At 42.0% G+C, this 19,288-nt stretch overlaps 1 protein-coding gene across 1 annotated transcript in view; it reads left to right on the top strand.

Annotated features, from left to right (window-relative positions):
• The first annotated feature begins 14,036 nt into the window (after window positions 1-14,036).
• Window positions 14,037-19,288, top strand: part of LOC126461746 (putative phospholipase B-like 2) — a 165,915-nt gene continuing 160,663 nt past the window's right edge. The window contains exon 1 of the mRNA XM_050096020.1: window positions 14,037-14,337. Coding sequence (XP_049951977.1) covers window positions 14,135-14,337 — 203 coding nt within the window. The 5' untranslated portion in view covers window positions 14,037-14,134. The remainder of the gene's footprint in view (window positions 14,338-19,288) is intronic.

The raw sequence follows: 19,288 nt of genomic DNA on the forward strand, positions 1-19,288 counted from the left end.
ATCATGTTTCTTATGTGATCTGGGATTACATTGAAAGTGCGCTACTCACAGAGGTCCAGTTTGAGCTGTAACTATCACATGGCAGTGAAACTTGGTGTATATTTTGATTCATTAATGCAGAACCTATTTACATTGGAAAAAAATTAGTACCAATTTCAGCCACAAAGTGCAAATCTGGCACTGTGAGTGCAAGAAAGACGTATTGAGTTTCCTTATGTAATGGATTAGGAACAGGATGAGGATAGAGTAAGTCAAACAAAACACAATTGAATGTTTGAACAATACCGCTGTGTGGAGGCACGGCTTACTATCTTTCTTGCCGTACAGTAAATATGAGTACACAATCTAACATTGAAACATCCATTTGTGGTATGTTGACAAACTGACAGTTTATACAAGCAGGCTGTCCTGTTCATTAGTTCCAGAGTTTTGGGATGTAGCATTATGGCTTGCACTACATTCGTTACACAATAAAGATAACATAAGTGGACTGGTAGCATTTGCGAATGACGTGTTCATTGTAAGTGATGACTTGAGGAGAATTATAGAAGAGAAGTGTAATGTTGCACTTGTATAAACCTCGGCACGTCGGTCATGAACAGTGGTAACTGTTTCAGTTTATGATATCTTTAGTTTCTTCCAGTTCTTTGTCCTGTCGTCCTAAGCACAGAACTTTGTGTCATGTGATGTAAAGGACAAACAGAATGTGCAAATAATAGTGATTTTCAAACTGCTCTCAAATCATTCTGTGAAGATTCATTGCTTACCAAGCACACAAAAATAGTGACCCTGTAAAGTTAGCATGACATTAATTCAGAACTTTCAGCAGTGGCTTTATGGAGACGAAACAGTCAAGGCCATCAGTTTTCTATTCACCCCCCCCTCTCCCTCCACCTCCCCCCCCCCCCCCCCCCCCCAAGGCCAGAAGCAGTGTACTCAGTCTGTCTGAGTTTACAGTAAATTGTGAGTACAAGTATGAGAAAGCGTACTAAATGTCAGCATAGCATGTAATTGAGGTAGAGGTAGTGGGATGTGGGAAACCACCTAAACTCCACTTCCAGGTTGGTCAGCACACTGATCGCTATTTGTTAATCTGCTGGGCAGGTTCAGTTGTGGTCAGCATGCCTCCCAGTCCAGAAGCAGTCACATTAATATGTGACTACTTGGTTGGACCATCAATGACTCTGACAATCGCTGCCGCAAGCGAAGGCCGCAAGCAGGAGCAATCGTGACCAGGCATTTCAGACATGCAGAAAACCAAGGAAATTTGGACAAATGATTATTTGTAGCACCTGTGGCAACTTCACAGTGCAATACTAGACAGATCTCACAGCCACCATTGTGATCGAAAAGATAGGAATTATGGTTCATGCAAGCCAAAAGCATGTTTGAATAGCACAGCGCCAGAGATACTGTGGACAAATTTCAGTACATAGCAGCTCACTTACAAAACTCAAGCTATGCAAGCTGGAGAACTGTTGCCTTATCAGTGCTACAAAGCATTAAAAGTTTGTCTAATCTGACAATTCACATTGACACATTAGCTACGCCTTCAAAAGTTTCTCAGTGACAAAATATTAGTAGCCAAGTCCCTAAAACAATTTTTGAAGGACTTCAGGACATTGGTGGGAACAGATTTGCTGCCTGAGATTCCATTCACATGTTGTGGCTTAAGCAGCTACTGCCTAACGTTCAGATGGTTTTGGTAGCAAACAGGAAAATGTCTTTCAGAGCTCTTGTGGATAAAGCTGAAGCTATTGCAAACAGCCCACAAAACAGTGTTTCTTGTGTGGAGGCACATGACAACAGGGCAGATGGACCAGGAACATGCATGATGGAGTGTGGCAGTTCAATGGACCTGAACAATGTGTAACCACAACAACACATAGAGCAACAAAAAGTCAGCTGGCATTCAGTAGTATGAACTGAAAGTACAGTTGGCAGTGCTAAAACTCATGCAACAAACAGCAGCAAGAGCACACAACCAAGTAGCACAGCAAACATTTCTCTCTAAATCAGGATGACGAGGGAAGGGAAAAGGGCAGTAACTAGTGCTGGTATCATCAACAATTCAGGCACATGAAAGTGAAGCAACTTGGTGGCACCCAAACGTCACAGACAGCCATTAATGGGCACCAACGGCTATCAAAAACGCCGTGGTGGCAACCCCCCCTCCCCCTGTCCCATCTTTTCAAAAATTGGGACTATTGCGCCAGGTTTAAAGGAGACGTTTGTTCACACTCACACCCCTGAAGTGCATCTGGTTGCACCATGCGAAAAGATGTGCATAAATCACTCATCACAATTACCCCTCCCCTTTGGTCAGGTCGTCACGACAGAAGACATGGATACTACACTACAATGTGCCTTTGCTCAAAATAAAGTATAGCTTTGGAATATCAACGGGCACTACAGGGGGGCGAACTGTTTGGACTGTCACAGCCCAATCTACTTTCATGCCTACATTGCCTGGAAACATCCTCTTCAGTTCAGAGCTTGGCAGTTCGACTACAAATACTAGAACTGCCCTGCAGAAGTTTAGTCCTGTCACAGGTCTGATACCATGATGAAAGGTGGACTAACCCAAACTATAAACACAGTGGGCCATTGTATCACTTTTATGAAGGAATATGAGAACAAAAGCTTGGATTGATGTAGAGGATACAACTACGATACAGATATTAACAGCAGCTAACAGCTCGTCTATTCATAAGTAGAGAAGGAAATTTATGGAGCTGGAACTCAACATGCCGAATATATTTTGATGGTGCTTCATAGTAACAGATGTCATGGGGCCATTTATAGGGGCCGATTTCCACCACAACGACCAACTTGATGCTGATCTCAATAATAGAGTGCTTCTGTCATTAGCAGAGCTGGCACCAATGCAAGTAAACCTTACTTTATACAGCATTGTAAAAGAAGTCCCAGAGCTCATATTCGCTGTGAAGGCAGTGAGGACATGCAAACCCTACACCCTGCATCATATTAAGATGTCGCCAAGCCGACCAGTATCAACAAAGCTTTGTCAGCTCACGACCTAGAAGTTTTAGTAGCCCAAGAAGACATAAATCGTTAAATACAGGCTGGCATAATGGCATCCTTTGACATTTAGTGTGCCTCATCGCTCCATGTGGTTTTAAAAGAGAACAGTATGTGGCGCTTGTGCCCCAACTACAGAGCTCTCGGCACAAGGGTGGTGCTGTATCATCATCATCATCATCATCATCATCAGTTATCTGCTATATTAGCAGGTCCTTTGCCTCTCCATTTTCTGCGATCCATTGCTTCCTTCGTAAGGCTGCTGTATGTTGTACCGTCCATCATGTCATCCAGTATCTGGAATCTTTTCCTTCCTCGCTTCCTTTTCCCTTCTACATAACCTTCTAAAACTGTTTTTATCAGTCCATCATTCTTTCTTAATATATGCCCAATCCAATTTCTTGCTGTATATATACACCCAATTCTGCAATGTAACAGACTACCGTAACATAACTGAAACACCTAGATAATTTGCGTCATTGACTGTGGGAAAATTTACTAACAAATACCGGTCACCCCAGATGACAAAAACAGCCATAATTACTCTGTTTGGCCTGTATGAGAACCGATACATGCTTTACAGTTTGAAGAATACGTCACAAACCTAGCAAAATATACCCACCAACTTGTTAGAGGCTTGGACTTCGTCTTCTCTTATATGGATGACACATTAGTGTTCTAGATCTCATCGGAACAACACAAATCACACCTGACAGCACTTTCGATAAGTAAGGCAGTACAGAATAATCGTAAATAGAGACAAACGCTGTCTAGCTAGAGTGGAGTGGGTTTCTTGGTTTCAGAGTGTAAGCAGCAGGCATTCTGCCATTGACAGATAGTGTGTAATTCATTCAGAACATGCCAGTTGGCAACCCTACAATGAACTAAGAGTTTTCTGTTTTAGGATCACCAAGCTACTACCATTGGTATATGCTCAAAATCATGGAACTACTGACATCTTAATAGGTCAATATATGTTTGGAAGGCAAAACGTGAATTGGACACAGGAACAGTTATATGCATTCCATAAACTCACGGACTATGCAGCTCATGCTGTGTTTCTTATGCACCCTCACTATGCTGCACCATTAACATTAATGATAGGGTGACTAGGATAGTCAGAATACCATCAGGGCACCATTGCAACAACAGGTCAGAGGAACGTGGCAACCTCTAGCATTTTTTTCACAAATCCTCCCTCAGGCACAGCAAAAGTGGAGAGCAATAGACAGGGAACTGTAATGAGCGATGTGGTGACAAAATACTTCAGATACTCAGGGGAAGTAAAGCATTTCACAGTGTACACCAATTGTGCACCATTTACAATATTTTTTATAGAAGTGATGACCACTTCTCGCCAAGACAGTGTTGACAGGCAGAATACATATCACAATTTACAACTGACACAAGACACATCTGTAGGAAAGACAGTGTAGTGACGGACTTCTTGTGCTAGCACGGAACTATTCCATGGAAATAAATTTCAGAGGGGCAACAAGAAGACCTCCTTGAAAAGTGAAATTCTGCACTTAACCTAACACAAGTTTACACGCCTGAACTACAAGCAACAATGTGTTGTGACATCGCCCATAGCATGCAGTGCTCATATATAGGGTGTTTTAGGAGAAATGCCACATAATTTGTGAGGTGACACTGCAAGTGAAAAGAAACCGAAAAATTCCTACGAACATATGTCTAATTTTCAGTCGCTATGGAACTGAAGCACTTCCGTGAATGATTATTAATACAAAAGTGAATTTTACCAAAATGTTGTACAGTTGCGTGGTGGACAGAATATTGGTAGGGCAGATGACTGATCCACTCTACAAGAGGTGTTCAAAAAGTCCTTCACCCATCTCAGTGCACTTGCCAGTGGATTAGAGAGTGCATTGTGTTGCACATTGAACATCATCTCAGTAGGCTTTAATGCAGGTAATGGCCTTAGCGATGTGAGAGACAATTCTCCTCATCTATCCACCTTCAAGTCTAATAAGGTTAGGTCAGGTGATCAGGCAAACCAATCAGTGGGTCTGCCATAGCCAATTCACCATAGAGGAAATGTGTTATTAAGACACTGGGATACTTGTTAGGTACAGTGGATTAGTGAGCCATCATGTTGCAGGTACATTTTCTGTCATTGCTCTAATGTCACATCTTCAAAACTGTGGGTAGATCTTCTATCAGAAAATGTGCATATGCTGCAGCTGCCATATGATTTGGCAGGAATACAGCCCCTATCACCAGGTCATCAGTCATATCACACCATATGTTCACTGAGAACCTAACATGGAATCTTGTTTCCCTAGTGCTGTGTGGGTTCTCCACCACCAATGTGTGAGAACTGGGGGTGATCATGATACAATTGTGTTTAAATGTAGCCTTGTCTATAAATAAAATGTATTGCATGACGTCTTTGTGTACAGCCAACCATTCACAAAATTGTTTTGTCTGCTTACTGTATCACCTGGATGCAAATGTTGCATGGGCCACACATGAAATGGATACAAGCCCTCAGAATGTAACATATGCCACACTTGCATCTGTGGAATATTGAGCTCCTGGCTAGTGAGCCATGTACTGGTGGTGGCACTCCATTACACCACTGCAGTAATGTCTTACACTTCCTCAACTGGCTGTACAGCCACGAGTAGTGTTCTGGGTCTATACAATGTTTGACAAATCCAGGAAACCTGGCACAGGGAACTGTCTCTGGTATTCTGTGATAGCTGCATGGGCACTGCCATAACAACACCCATATACAAACAACATATCGGCATACTCTGCTTGGGTATGCAAAATGTTGGTATTCGTGGAGACGGTGGGCTTGGTCAATTGAACAACACTCAAGCATGACATGCACATGGCCTCACGACTGTTGACTGATCCAACCAAAGACTGTGAACTGGGCACACTTGCAGCTGTTGCCTCAATTGACATCACGGAGCTGTCATCTGTTGGAGAACACCAACACTTCTTGTAGGATAGATCAGTCATCTGCCCCCCCCCCCCCCCCATTATTCTGTCCACCTCAGCACCTACATGACATTTTAGTAAGGACACATGGTCATGGGACTTTTTCGGGTTATTTTCATATGTAGAGTCACCTAAAAAATTATGTGACATTCCTCCTCAATCACCCTGTATGCCACAAAACTATGAGGTATTTGAGGTCTTCTATATTATAGTATATCCTGGTGTTCAGTCCCGGATCTATGATATTCCCTCCCCCCTCCCCCCAGCCCCCTCAAGTGTTTGAGACAGGATGTCAAAAAAAATAAATTTTTCAAAAATATCTTCATTTTGTTGCAGACATCTTTCTGAAGTTTGATATATGAAACATATACATTTGAGGAAATGCAGGACATGCTATTTGGTCTTAAGTGTACCAAAGTGCAGTGCCACGCTTCTTCACACAGGATTCTTCTATCGCAGTTCACTGTATTTCATTCTGTGGAATTAAAACGTTTACATTTTGTAACGTAAACCATCAAACCTAAATTCAGTACAGCGGAAATTTAAATGTCCTGTGGTGCCTCTGCTGCACCTAGTCACCCTTATTTGATGTCCTGTCCCCTGTACAAAAAACTCAAAATTGCTACTGGGTGGGATAATTTGTGACCGGGAGAATAAGAACTCTTCAGGAAATCTGCACTCTTTATTGCCTATTTACTAATAACTTCCTCTTATGTGTGATATAGAATAAAATATGTTGTTGTTGTTGTGGTCTTCAGTCCTGAGACTGGTTTGATGCAACTCTCCATGCTACTCTATCCTGTGCAAGATTCTTCATCTCCTAGTACCTACTGCAGCCCACATCCTTCTGAATCTGCTTAGTGTATTCATCTCTTGGTCTCCCTCTACGATTTTTACCCTCCACGCTGCCCTCCAGTACTAAATTGGTGATCCCTTGATGCCTCAGAACATGTCCTACCAACCGATCCCTTCTTCTAGTCAAGTTGTGCCACAAACTCCTCTTCTCCCCAATTCTATTCAATACCTCCCCATTAGTTATGTGATCTACCCATATAATCTTCAGCATTCTTCTGCAGCACCACATTTCAAAAGCTTCTATCCTCTTCTTGTCTAAACTATTTATCATCCATGTTTCACTTCCATACAGGTTACACTCCATACAAATACTTTCAGAAACGACTTCCTGACACTTAAATCAATACTCGATATTAACAAACTTCTCTTCTTCAGAAACGCTTTCCTTGCCATTGCCAGTCTACATTTTATATCCTCTCTACTTCAACCATCATCAGTTATTTTGCTCCCCAAATAGCAAAACTCCTTTACTACTTGAAGTGTCTCATTTCCTAATCTAATTCCCTCAGCATCACCCGACTTAATTCGACTACATTCCATTATCCTCATTTTGCTTGTGTTGATGTTCATCTTATACCCTCCTTTCAAGGAACTGTCCATTCCATTCAACTGCTCTTGCAAGCCCTTTGCTGTCTCTGACAGGATTGCAATGTCATCGGCGAACCTCAAAGTTTTTATTTCTTCTCCATAGATTTTAATGCCTACTCCGAACTTTTCTTTTGTTTCCTTTACTGCTTGCTCAATATACAGATTGAATAACATCGGGGAGAGGCTACAACCCTGTCTCACTCCTTTCCCAACCACTGCTTCCCTTTCATGCCCCTCGACTCTTATAACTGCCGTCTGGTTTCTGTACAAACGGTAAATAGCCTTTCGCTCCCTGTATTTTACCCCTGCCACCTTCAGAATTTGAAAGAGAGTATTCCAGTTAACGTTGTCAAAAGCTTTCTCTAAGTCTACAAATGCTAGAAACGTAGGTTTGCCTTTTCTTAATCTTTCTTCTAAGATAAGTCGTAAGGTTAGTATTGCCTCACGTGTTCCAACATTTCTACGGAATCCAAACTGATCTTCCCCGAGGTCCGCTTCTACCAGTTTTTCCATTCTTCTGTGAAGAATTCGCTTTAGTATTTTGCAGCTGTGACTTATTAAACTGATAGTTCGGTAATATTCACATCTGTCAACAGCTGCTTTCTTTGGGATTGGAATTATTATATTCTTCTTGAAGTCTGTAGGTATTTCGCCTGTCTCATACATCTTTCTCACCAGATGGTAGAGTTTTGTCATGACTGGCTCTCCCAAGGCCATCAGTAGTTCTAATGGAATGTTGTCTACTCCCGGGGCCTTGTTTCGACTCAGGTCTTTCAGTGCTCTGTCAAACTCTTCACGCAATATCTTATCTCCCATTTCATCTTCATCTACATCCTCTTCCATTTCCATAATATTGTCCTCAAGTACATCGCCCTTGTATAAACCCTCTATATACTCCTTCCACCTTTCTGCCTTCCCTTCTTTGCTTAGAACTTTCTTCATCATCTGCAGAGCTAGTTGTCATATAAACTTGTACTACTGTAGTAAGCATGGGCTTCGTGTCTATCTTGGCCACAATAATGCGTTCACTATGCTATTTGTAGTAGCTTACCCGCACTCTTATTTTTTTTATTCATTATTAAGCCTACTCCTGCATTACCCCTGTATGATGTTGTATATATAACCCTTTATTCAACTGACCAAAAGTCTTGTTCCTCCTGCCACCGAACTTCACTAATTCCCACTATATCTAACTTTAACCTATCCATTTCCCTTTTTAAATTTTCTAACCTACCTGCCCGATTAAGGGATCTGACATTCCATGCTCCGATCCGTAGAACGCCAGTTTTCTTTCTCCTGATAACGACGTCCTCTTGAGTAGTCCCCGCCCGGAGATCCGAATGGGGGACTATTTTACCTCCGGAATATTTTACCCAAGATGATGCCATCATCATTTAATCATACAGTAAAGCTGCATGCCCTCGGGAAAAATTACGGCTGTAGTTTCCCCTTGCTTTCAGCCGTTCGCAGTACAACAGCAAGGCCATTTTGGTTAGTGTTACAATGCCAGATCAGTCAATCATCCAGACTGTTGCCCCTGCAACTACTGAAAAGGCTGCTGCCCCTCTTCAGGAACCACACGTTTGTCTGGCCTCTCAACAGATACCCCTCAGTTGTGGTTGCACCTACGGTACGGCTATCTGTATCGTTGAGGCACGCAAGCCTCCCCACCAACGGCAAGGTCCATGGTTCATGGAGGAAGGAATTAAATACAGGAACCCTAAAACCAGAAAAGACAAGAGACAAGCAAGACAGTACACCTTCCTTCGATCCTTAGGTCCCAGTATTTCTTTTTTTCTCTCTATAATCTCGCTACAGCTTTAAACAGCGTGCTTTCAAATGGTTCAAATGGCCCTGAGCACTATGGGACTTAACATCTGAGGTCATCAGTCCTCTTAGACTTAGAACTACTTAAACCTAACTAACCTAAGGACATCACACACATCCACGCCCGAGGCAGGATTTGAACCTGCGACGTAGCGGTCGCGCGGTTCCAGACTGAAGCGCCTGGAACCGCTCGGTCACATAGGCCGGCGGCGAGCTTTCCTTTCTGCGAAAGGTTCTATTACCACACCAAAGTTCGTCAAACCTTTTGATACACGAAGAATCGAAATGTCGTTGTCTAACACTGTACAAGCTGTCAATACGTTTAGTACCCAAGATAGATGTGGTTTCTCGATTTGATTGCGTTTATTTTCTCACCGTGTGCTAGATAAAATGAGAAAGGCCTTTCAAATATCGCAGCAATTGTAACAAAGTCCAAATAAGCGAGACTCTTTGGCGTAAATGGTCATTTTTATGTACCTCATTACATAAATAACACGACAGAATATAATTCATGAAGCACCGATATCAAATGTCTATTAGATCCACTCTAAGCAGAAAGTTTTATGTTAGGAAATAGTTTCACATTTCATTCATATGCTCCAGTTTCTCAGGCATGAGATCGAAAAGTAGTAATACGAAATTTTTATATAAATTTGGAATCGCCATATTCTTCCATCCAATTTGTGTGCTGTCTCCGTTTCTTCTCCTTCCTCGGTCGAACAGTCAATCTTGTCTTGACAAATTCCTGCCATCGTCAGAACATTGTCTCCAGTTAACTTCACTAACCCTTTCAGAATCACGGGTGCATTTATCCCGCGTTTATACTCCCGTTAGGCGTTATTACGTATTCGCACAACGCGTTTTCCGCGCTATTCGAGAATAGATCCTAAGCGGCTGCTAACAGGGAACTGTACAACTGGCCCTTAGTAGTGTGGCGCTAAGGCAAATTTTTGTTTCAAAATTTCATTTTCTTGGGTACACCGGATAATACGTAATATTTCTTACCTTTTAGTCCTGTTAGCCGTTTATTTCCACTCTGGTTAATAATTATAACAACGCTGATCATTCGCACTCCCAATCAACCACATAAACAAACAACGATTGGCATGCACCAGTTCGGGTTTATTCGGCTCAGTGCGTGTAGCCCCATCTCCTTTTGTCTGCGAAAAAGTTTTTTGTTTCTACATGTGAAGAGGATTCCTCTAGCAGACACAACACATACACACTGCAGGCATATAAAAATCAACTTATGATTCGTTCAGAAGTCAACTTAGAATGTGTTCAAACGTGTTCAAAAAGCAACAGGGAGGCGTTTCAAAATCATATGAATAATCGATAGACCAACATCTGCGGGATAATAGGCGCCTTGTGAAACAAGGTTTTTTTTCTTCGAGAAAAAGAATTTGGCGCTCCCTGAAATTGCCGTTCAGGGCAGATACACCGGTTTGCTCCCCTAGATCCGGGACTGCTGGTGTCAAGGCAACAGACATATTCCTGATCACAGAGATGGCAGCAGAAACAGTGGCCATAGTCTGATCATGAACTGGATCGCGAGGTTTGGGATGTCGCAACCTATAACAGCAGAACATGGGAAGGAATTTGAGTCTCATTTGTTCCAAGAGCTCCTACATCAAAGGACTGCAACCAAACCAGAACCACCAGCTACTATCCTGTGGGCAATGGCTACACAGAACACGAAAAGCTGCTCTAATGAGCAGCGATGGTCAGTGGACCGTAACACTGCCGCTAGTGCTGTTAGGGCTAGAACAGCAGTCGAAGGGGACCTGCACTACTCTGCAGCACAACTGGTGTATGGGGAACAATTACAACTTTTCGCCGAGCTCATCTCTACTAATCCACGGCTTCATCCAACTACAGGGGCTTCGATGCAGTTCAATCACCAACTACAAGGGATGATGGCACGAGTATGTCCTAAGGCACCAAAGAATCACAGAGACAGAAGAGTCTTTGTACACAAAGAACTTCAGACATTATAGTAAATATGGCCTCCCTTAAGGCCCCTGTACACCAGATGTTCAAGCTATTCTCGAGTCATTTTGTGTAGTCATAGCTTACCAAGCACAAAAAAAGAAAAAGAAAGATAGTGTCAAATTGTCATTACCACTTAACAAAACCTTCTGCGGAAAAGGAACCTATCAAGAAATTTTACACATCTCATGTACTAAAATCGTATGTTCAATGAAGGTGCAGTGGTAAATGGGTCATCAGGTATTAAGAACACTGGATCCTGAAGTTGCACTGAATGAGTCGAAATAGCATATCTTGGACGCATGTCCAGGAACACCAAAGAAAACTTTACAAGGCAGCCAACTACACTACATTCCTACAATCAACGTTCCGTACAGATGGAGAGATGGCAACTGAAGTTGTCGATCAATGAAGGAAACAGTCTTCAGATATGTCCGGGATTGAACCGTCGTCCTCCCGAATGCGAGTCCAGTGTGCTAGCCACTGCGCCACCTCGCTCGGTGAATCGTAAGCTGATTTACTTTGATAACTTCGAGCACTTGCCGTGTAATTAATTGCTCCCATCCCTCTCGACTACGATATATCCGTATGCGGCACAGAACACACATAACTCTGTGCATAATGTACCCGATGTCTCTGTCAGGAGAATTCTCGTTGCATCTAGAAATAAAAAGCTTTCACGCAGACAAAATGGGACGGGGCTATAAGAGCCGAGACGAATAAACGCGAACGAGTGAATGCCAATCGCTGTTGGTTTATGTGGTTGATTGGGTATGTGAATGATCAGCGTTGTTACAATTATTAGCGAAATCCATAGATTCAAACTGCCAGAGTAGAAATAAACGGCTAAAGGAATAACAAGTAAGACAGATTACGTATTATCTTATCGGTTATCCCAGAAAATGAAATTCTGACAGAAAACTTTTGCCAGATCGCTGCACTACTAAAGACCAGTTGTACAGTTCCCCAGTCAACAGCCGCTTTACGTCCAGTTCTCGGAATAGCGTGCGTGTAAAACGCGTTGTACGAACAAGAAATAACGCCTAACCGGAGAATAAACTGGCCGGTGATCCTGGCAGGGTTAGTGAAGTTAACCGGAGAATAGTTATGGAATAAGTGATGACAAGATTGTTTGTGAGAATGAGGAAGGAGAAGAAACAGGAACAGCACAAAACCCACAAATTATTTGGAAGAATATGTCGATCCCAAATTTAAAAAAAAATTCGCACTACTGTTATTCTATCTAGTGTTTGAGAAGGTGGAGCATAAGAATGGAATGTGAAACTATTTCCTAACATAAAACTTTTTCTTGTAGTAGGCCTAATAGGCATTTGATATTGGTACTTTGAGAATTATATTCTGTCATGTTATTTATGTAAATGAGGTTCATGAAACAGACCATTTTTACCAAAACAGTCTCGCTTATTTAGCGTGTGTTACTATTGCTGCAATATTAGAAACACCTATTTCGTTTTATTTAATAGACAGTGACAAAATAGACGTAATCAAATCAAGCAACCACACAGTCTTGGGTACTATTCGTATTACCAGCTTTTTCTGTATTAGACAATGACATTTTGATTTATCACATAGGAAAGCGTTTGACGAACACTGATAAAGTAACAGATTCTTTCGCAGAAAGGAAAGCACGCCGTGTAAAGCTGTAGCAAGATTAGACAGAAAAAAATGTTGGGACCTAAGGATTGAAGAAATGTGTACTGTCTCTTGTTTTTACTGATTTTATGCTTCCTATATTTAATTTTACGTCACGCAAAAGAGAAAGTTATTAGCTAATAGGCAATAAATACTGCATATTTTCTGAAGACTTCTTACTCTTCCTGTAACAAATAATCCCACACAGTATTAACTGTGACATTTTTTTAAAGGGAGGATAGGATGTCAAATCGTCCGACTGGAAGCAGGAGAGGCGCCACAGAACGTTTTAATTTCTACTGTCTTGAATATGTGTTTTTTTAAATTTATTTATCATCACAACATCGTTTGATGGCTTCCATTACAAAATATACGCGCTTGTATTCCACAGAGCGAAATACAGTGACGCCACAGAAGAATGCTGCGTGATGAGGCATGGCACTGCACTTTGGCACACTTAATACCAAATACTCGTAAAATGTTTTGCATTTCCTCGAATATATATTTTTCATACATCAAACTCTCGAGAAAGATATGCGCTACAAAATGAATATATTTTTGAAAAATCGATTTTTTTAAAAATTATTGACGTCCTATCTCAAACGTTCGAGAGGGATGGTGGGGGCACCACTACCAGGTTTTTGCCCTCGTTCGGAAACATCGTAGATCCGGTGTCGTTTAGAATGTTTCAGTAAACAATATTAAGCTCTTATATGTATATCGCTCCCATAAGGGCCGCGAAGACAAGATTAATTACAACTGCACAGAGAAATTTAAGCAATCATCTTCAAGCGAACTGAAACCGAAGTGGTTTGCAGAGTATAGATGCAATATAACATGAGGGAATGCTTCTCATGGTAGCAGACATCGTCAACAACACATTTCTTCCCGAAAAACCTTGACGGTAATGTTCCGTACCCTTAAAGATCTTTGCGAAGCAATCTGAAATGCATAGTTTCAACGTTTCGTTCCTTGACAGGCACTTAGAATTGCCTTTAAATAGATCTAGCAAAGCGTAGACGCATGAGACTCCGTGTTGACGAATCAGGCACTGGAGAACAGTGCTGCCATCTCACGATTTTCTACGTCGTGCGCATGCGCAGGATTCGTGGTTCAGCCACTAACCGTGAAGCCGGTAAAGGGTGTATGGGACACCGGCTGCTGTCATTAGCTGCGCTGCTGCAGTTGGAGGAAGGTCGTACCGAAGATGTGGCTTTTTCTACTGTTCGCGACTGTTGTAATTTCAGTGAGAGCGGACCCAGTTGTGGTGTATGCGACATGGGATCCCCAATCTGATTACAAGGTAGTGTTGCATTACCATGACAGCAGTGGTCACGTGCAACGGGATAGTTCACCTCCCAGGCATTACACACTCAGAGCAACCTATGACAACACTATCAACAAGACAGGGTAAGTCTGCTGTTTGCAATCTAACATCAATTGATCATTCTTGTACCTCATAGATACTTTGATAACACAGAGTACTGTGAAATATTTTTACTGCTGATTTGTTTTCTATATGGTGTCCTTACCTTCCCAACAAGTTTCCTGGTTTTAGGGCCCTGTCAGATTTATTTACCTAAGATAATCAATCGTTCAGTATTTGTGACGCCAGTGAAGTGCGTAGTAATAACATAACTTAGCAAAGACTGCCGAAGAATTCAACATTCCAACAGGATTATATTTGCTGCTTCGCAAAATTTGTTCGTTTATTCGGACTTTTGCTGTCTGTAACGTTATTAAATTTTATCGTGAGTGACCGGAGCAATCTTCAATATACAGGATTTGGGCAAAAATATGGTAACACCGCTGGAGCTACATGCCTGAACATGAACGCAGATGCTAGTCGAGTTTGCAGGTTGCGCTGTTGTATTTGACCTTAAACTGCAACTTTGCAATGTTCTCAATAAGTTAAAAGTGTCGGTCATGGTCAGGACGCGTTTCGTGTAGTTATGAGTGCGTTTTGTCGGAGACGAGTGAATTCAGCCGAAGTGTTTGGTGTTTCAAGACGCACCGTATGGAAGATTTATACGGCATATAGGGAAAATGAAAAAAAAAAAAAAAAATACATCCGCTAAGTCACAACGCGAAAATGTGTGTGTAGTGTGATCGCGACGGACGGTCGTTGAAAAGGATTGCGGCGACAAATAAGAGGAAGATAGCTGCAAAAGTCAGTGCGGAACTGAATGTCGCACTCTCGAACTCTGTCAGCACCAAAACAAGACGAAAGGAGCTCATAAGCAGGGAATTGCAGGACGAGCTGTAATTTCAAAACTACTCATCAGTAATGAAGATACCTGTAGCTCGAAAACGTGGTGCCGAAGCCATAAACCAGGACTATGGAGCAGTGGAGAAAAGTAATGTGATAGGACGTGTCTTGTTTCCAATAGTTCTCGCCTTCTGATTACGTTTACGCACAAAGATGAAGCATGGCAGGGTTCACTGATGATTTAGGCGGCATGTTTTCCATGGCCTCATGGTTACTCTTCAATGCAGCATTACTGCCAAGGACTATGTGAGCAATTTGACTGATCTGGTTCATTCCCATGGTACAATGTTTGTTTCCCAGTGATGTGTTGCATGACAAGGGCCCTTTTCACACATCTCGCATCGTCGAGGACTCGTTTTGTGAGCACGAGGATTAACTGCCCCATCTCCCATTAGTATTGGAGGCAGCGTGGAGGGTAAAAATCGTAGAGGGAGACCAAGAGATGAATACACTAAGCAGATTCAGAAGGATGTAGGTTGCAGTAGGTACTGGGAGATGAAGAAGCTTGCACAGGATAGAGTAGCATGGAGAGCTGCATCAAACCAGTCTCAGGACTGAAGACCACAACAACTCCCATGGCCAACAGTGATGCCACATGTGAACATAGTTGAGCCTCTGTTGCCTAGTTTAGAGAAGAGGGTGCTTGATCGCTATCCACCTTCACAATCGTTATCTGAACTTGCCACTATTTTGTAGGTAGAATGGTTTAAGTTTCTTTTGGAACCCATACAGATTGCCGGCCGGAGTGGTGGTGGTGGTTAGTGTTTAACGTCCCGTCGACAAAGAGGTCATTAGAGACGGAGCGCAAGCTCGGGTTAGGGAAGGATTGGGAAGGAAATCGGCCGTGCCCTTTCAAGGGAACCATCCCGGCATTTGCCTGAAACGATTTAGGGAAATCACGGAAAACCTAAATCAGGATGGCTGGAGACGGGATTGAACCGTCGTCCTCCCGAATGCGAGTCCAGTGTGCTAACCACTGCGCCACCTCACACGGTGCGGCCGGAGTGGCCGAGCGGTTCTAGGCGCTACAGTCTGGAACCGCGCGACCGCTACGGTCGTAGGTTCGAATCCTGCCTCGGGCATGGATGTGTGTGATGCCCTTAGGTTAGTTAGGTTTAAGTAGTTCTAAGTTCTAGGCGACTGATGACCTTAGAAGTTAAGTCCCATAGTGCTCAGAGCCATTTGAACCATACAGATTCTTTATTTATCCAATCCGAGACGACTGGAAACTATTTTGAGTGCCAACAATTTTCCTACACCGTATTGGGCATGACAAAGCGTTGTCTTTTTGGCGTTTCCACATTTTTGTCCACCCCTGTGATATATATTTATAAGTATTCCCTTTTCCTTTCAGTAATGCAGAAGAATCTGGGCAAATGTTATCCTATCTTAATGTGCACTATTTTCCGCCACATACAGCTGTGCATCAATCGTTTCAGTATTTCTCGTAACAAGAAATTATTTACCATTTTCTAGCAACATTAAAACTTTGTTTCATGAGCTTCATTTATATCATCACCAAATAAACACCATTAGCGGTTTGCTGTAGGAATTACATAAACATAGAAACATTGCGATTTCATAACGCCAGTGCAGCTTGATAAGGACACTGATGCTTGTCACCAGCCATTTATCACCTATTGCGGATATAGATGTTTCTAGGTTTATCTGTATTATGATCTTTCGATTTTTGCATGGAAGATTTCTAGCCTGTTTCTTTATGTTTTCAACATATCTTTCTTTAGTTCATCCTCTAGATATTGTCTTATCACGAGGAATGCAACTCAGTCTCCATTTCAGTTCAGTGTCGGTCACTGTCTCCTTCGACTCCTGTCTTTCCTCTTATCCATTTGATTGTGTGCCTTCTGGTTATGCCCAAAATGCATATTTCCATTCCGTACTTGTCGGGCAGCCATCAACTTTTGAAATGTTTGTGCATTTAACATTCATATTTCACGTTTGTTAGTAGTGGTGGTATATACTGGTCGTTGAAGACTTTCCATTTAAGACAATTTGAGTATTTACTTTCGAATATAGTTTGTTTCTCAAACTATCTTCAGATCATTTGTACCCTATTTCTTTAATTGTACATCCACGTATTTTTTACTTTGACCAGAGTACACAAATTCATCGACTTTTTGTTAATTTCATCGTTAATATTTACTATTCCCCAATTAGCATATTGATTGTACATGGCCAGCAGTGACGCCACATGTGTTCATAGTTGAGCCTCTGTTGCCATGTAATTTTAATTAATTTTCAGGCTTAGTGTTACACTTTTCCTGTTCATTTCTTCCTGAAGTTCGACTGCATGCAAAGTAAACATCGAAAGTTGTTTAGATAACCTCAATTTATGAAGGTTCTTCTTTCATACCAGTTTAAGACCTTTGTAGACCTTTTCCAAGACTGCAGGAAATTGTTTTGGTAAAATACATTTCCTTTGTCTGACTCTTTTCTCAACTCATCATTTTTCATTCTCTGGATGTAGTCCACTGGAAACTGTAGCCTTGTTGTACATATTATTCCAAATTAATAATATAAGTGTAGACCGGATGTGGCTTAAATTCAAAGAAATAGTATTGGCAGCAATTGAGAGATGTATACCAAATAAATTAACAAACGACGATCCTCCTTGGTACACAAAACGGGTTAGAACGCTGTTGCAGAGAGAACGAAACAAACATGCCAAATTTAAACAGACGCAAAATTCCCAAGATTGGCGATCTTCTACAGAAGCTCGAAATTTAGCGCGGACTTCAATGCGAGATGCCTATAACAGTTTCCACAACGGAGCTATGTCTCGAAACCTGGCAGAAAATTCAAAGAGATTCTGGTCGTATGTGAAGTATGTTAGCGGCAAGAAACAATCAATGCCAATGCGAGGTGGCGCAATGGTAGCACACTGGACTCGCATTCGGGAGAACGACGGTTGAATCCCGCGTCCGGCCATCCTGATTTAGATTTTTCGTGATTTCCCTAAATCGCTCCAGGAAAATTCTGGGATGGTTCCTTTGAAAGGGCACAGCTGCCTTCCTTCCCCATCCTTCCCTAATCCGATGAGACCGATGATCTCTTTGTTTGGTCTCTTCCCCCAAACACCCCAACCCAACCCCCAATACCTTCTCTGCGCAATTGCAATGGAGATACTATCGAAGACAGTGCTGCCAAAGCAGTGTTATTAACACACAGCCTTCCGAAATGCCTTCACAAAAGAAAACGAAGTAAATATTCCAGAATTCGAATCGAGAACAGCTGCTAACATGAGTAACGTAGAAGTAAATATCCTCGGAGTAGTGAAGCAACTTAAATGACTTAATAAAAGCAAGTCTTCTAGTCCAGACTGTATACCAATTAGGTTCCTTTCGGAGTATGCTGATGCATTAGCTCCATACTTAACAATCATATACAAGCGTTCGCTCGACGAAAGATCCGTACCCAAAGACAGGAAAGCTGCACAGGTCACACCAGTATTCAAGAAAGGTAGTACGAGTAATCCACTAAATTACAGGCCCATATCGTTAATGTCGATATGCAGCAGGATTTTAGAACATATATTGTGCTCGAACATTATGAATTACCTCGAAGAAAACGGTCTATTGACACACAGTCAACATGGGTTTAGAAAACACCGTTCATGTGAAACACAACTAGCTCTTGATTCACATGAAGTGTTTGTTGAGTACTATTGACAAGGGATTTCAGACAGATTCCGTATTTATGGATTTTCGGAAGGCTTTTGACTCTGTACCACACAAGCGGCTCGTAGTGAAATTGCGTGCTTATGGAATATCGTCTCAGTTACGTGAATGGATTTGTGATTTCCTGTCAGAGAGGTCACAGTTCGTAGTAATCGACGGAAGGTCATCGAGTGAAACAGAAGTGATTTCTGGAGTTCCCCAAGGTAGCGTTATACGCCCTTTGCTGTTCCTTATCTATATAAACGATTTGGGAGACAACCTGAGCAGCCGTCTTCGGTTGTTTGCAGATGACGCTGTGGTTTATCGACTAATAAAGTTATCAGAAGATCAAAACAAACTGCAAAACGGTTTAGAAGAAATATCTGAATGGTGCGAAAATTGTCAGTTGACCCTA

The sequence above is a fragment of the Schistocerca serialis genome, chromosome 1 (genome assembly GCF_023864345.2).
Source record: "Schistocerca serialis cubense isolate TAMUIC-IGC-003099 chromosome 1, iqSchSeri2.2, whole genome shotgun sequence".
Taxonomy (NCBI): domain Eukaryota; kingdom Metazoa; phylum Arthropoda; class Insecta; order Orthoptera; family Acrididae; genus Schistocerca; species Schistocerca serialis.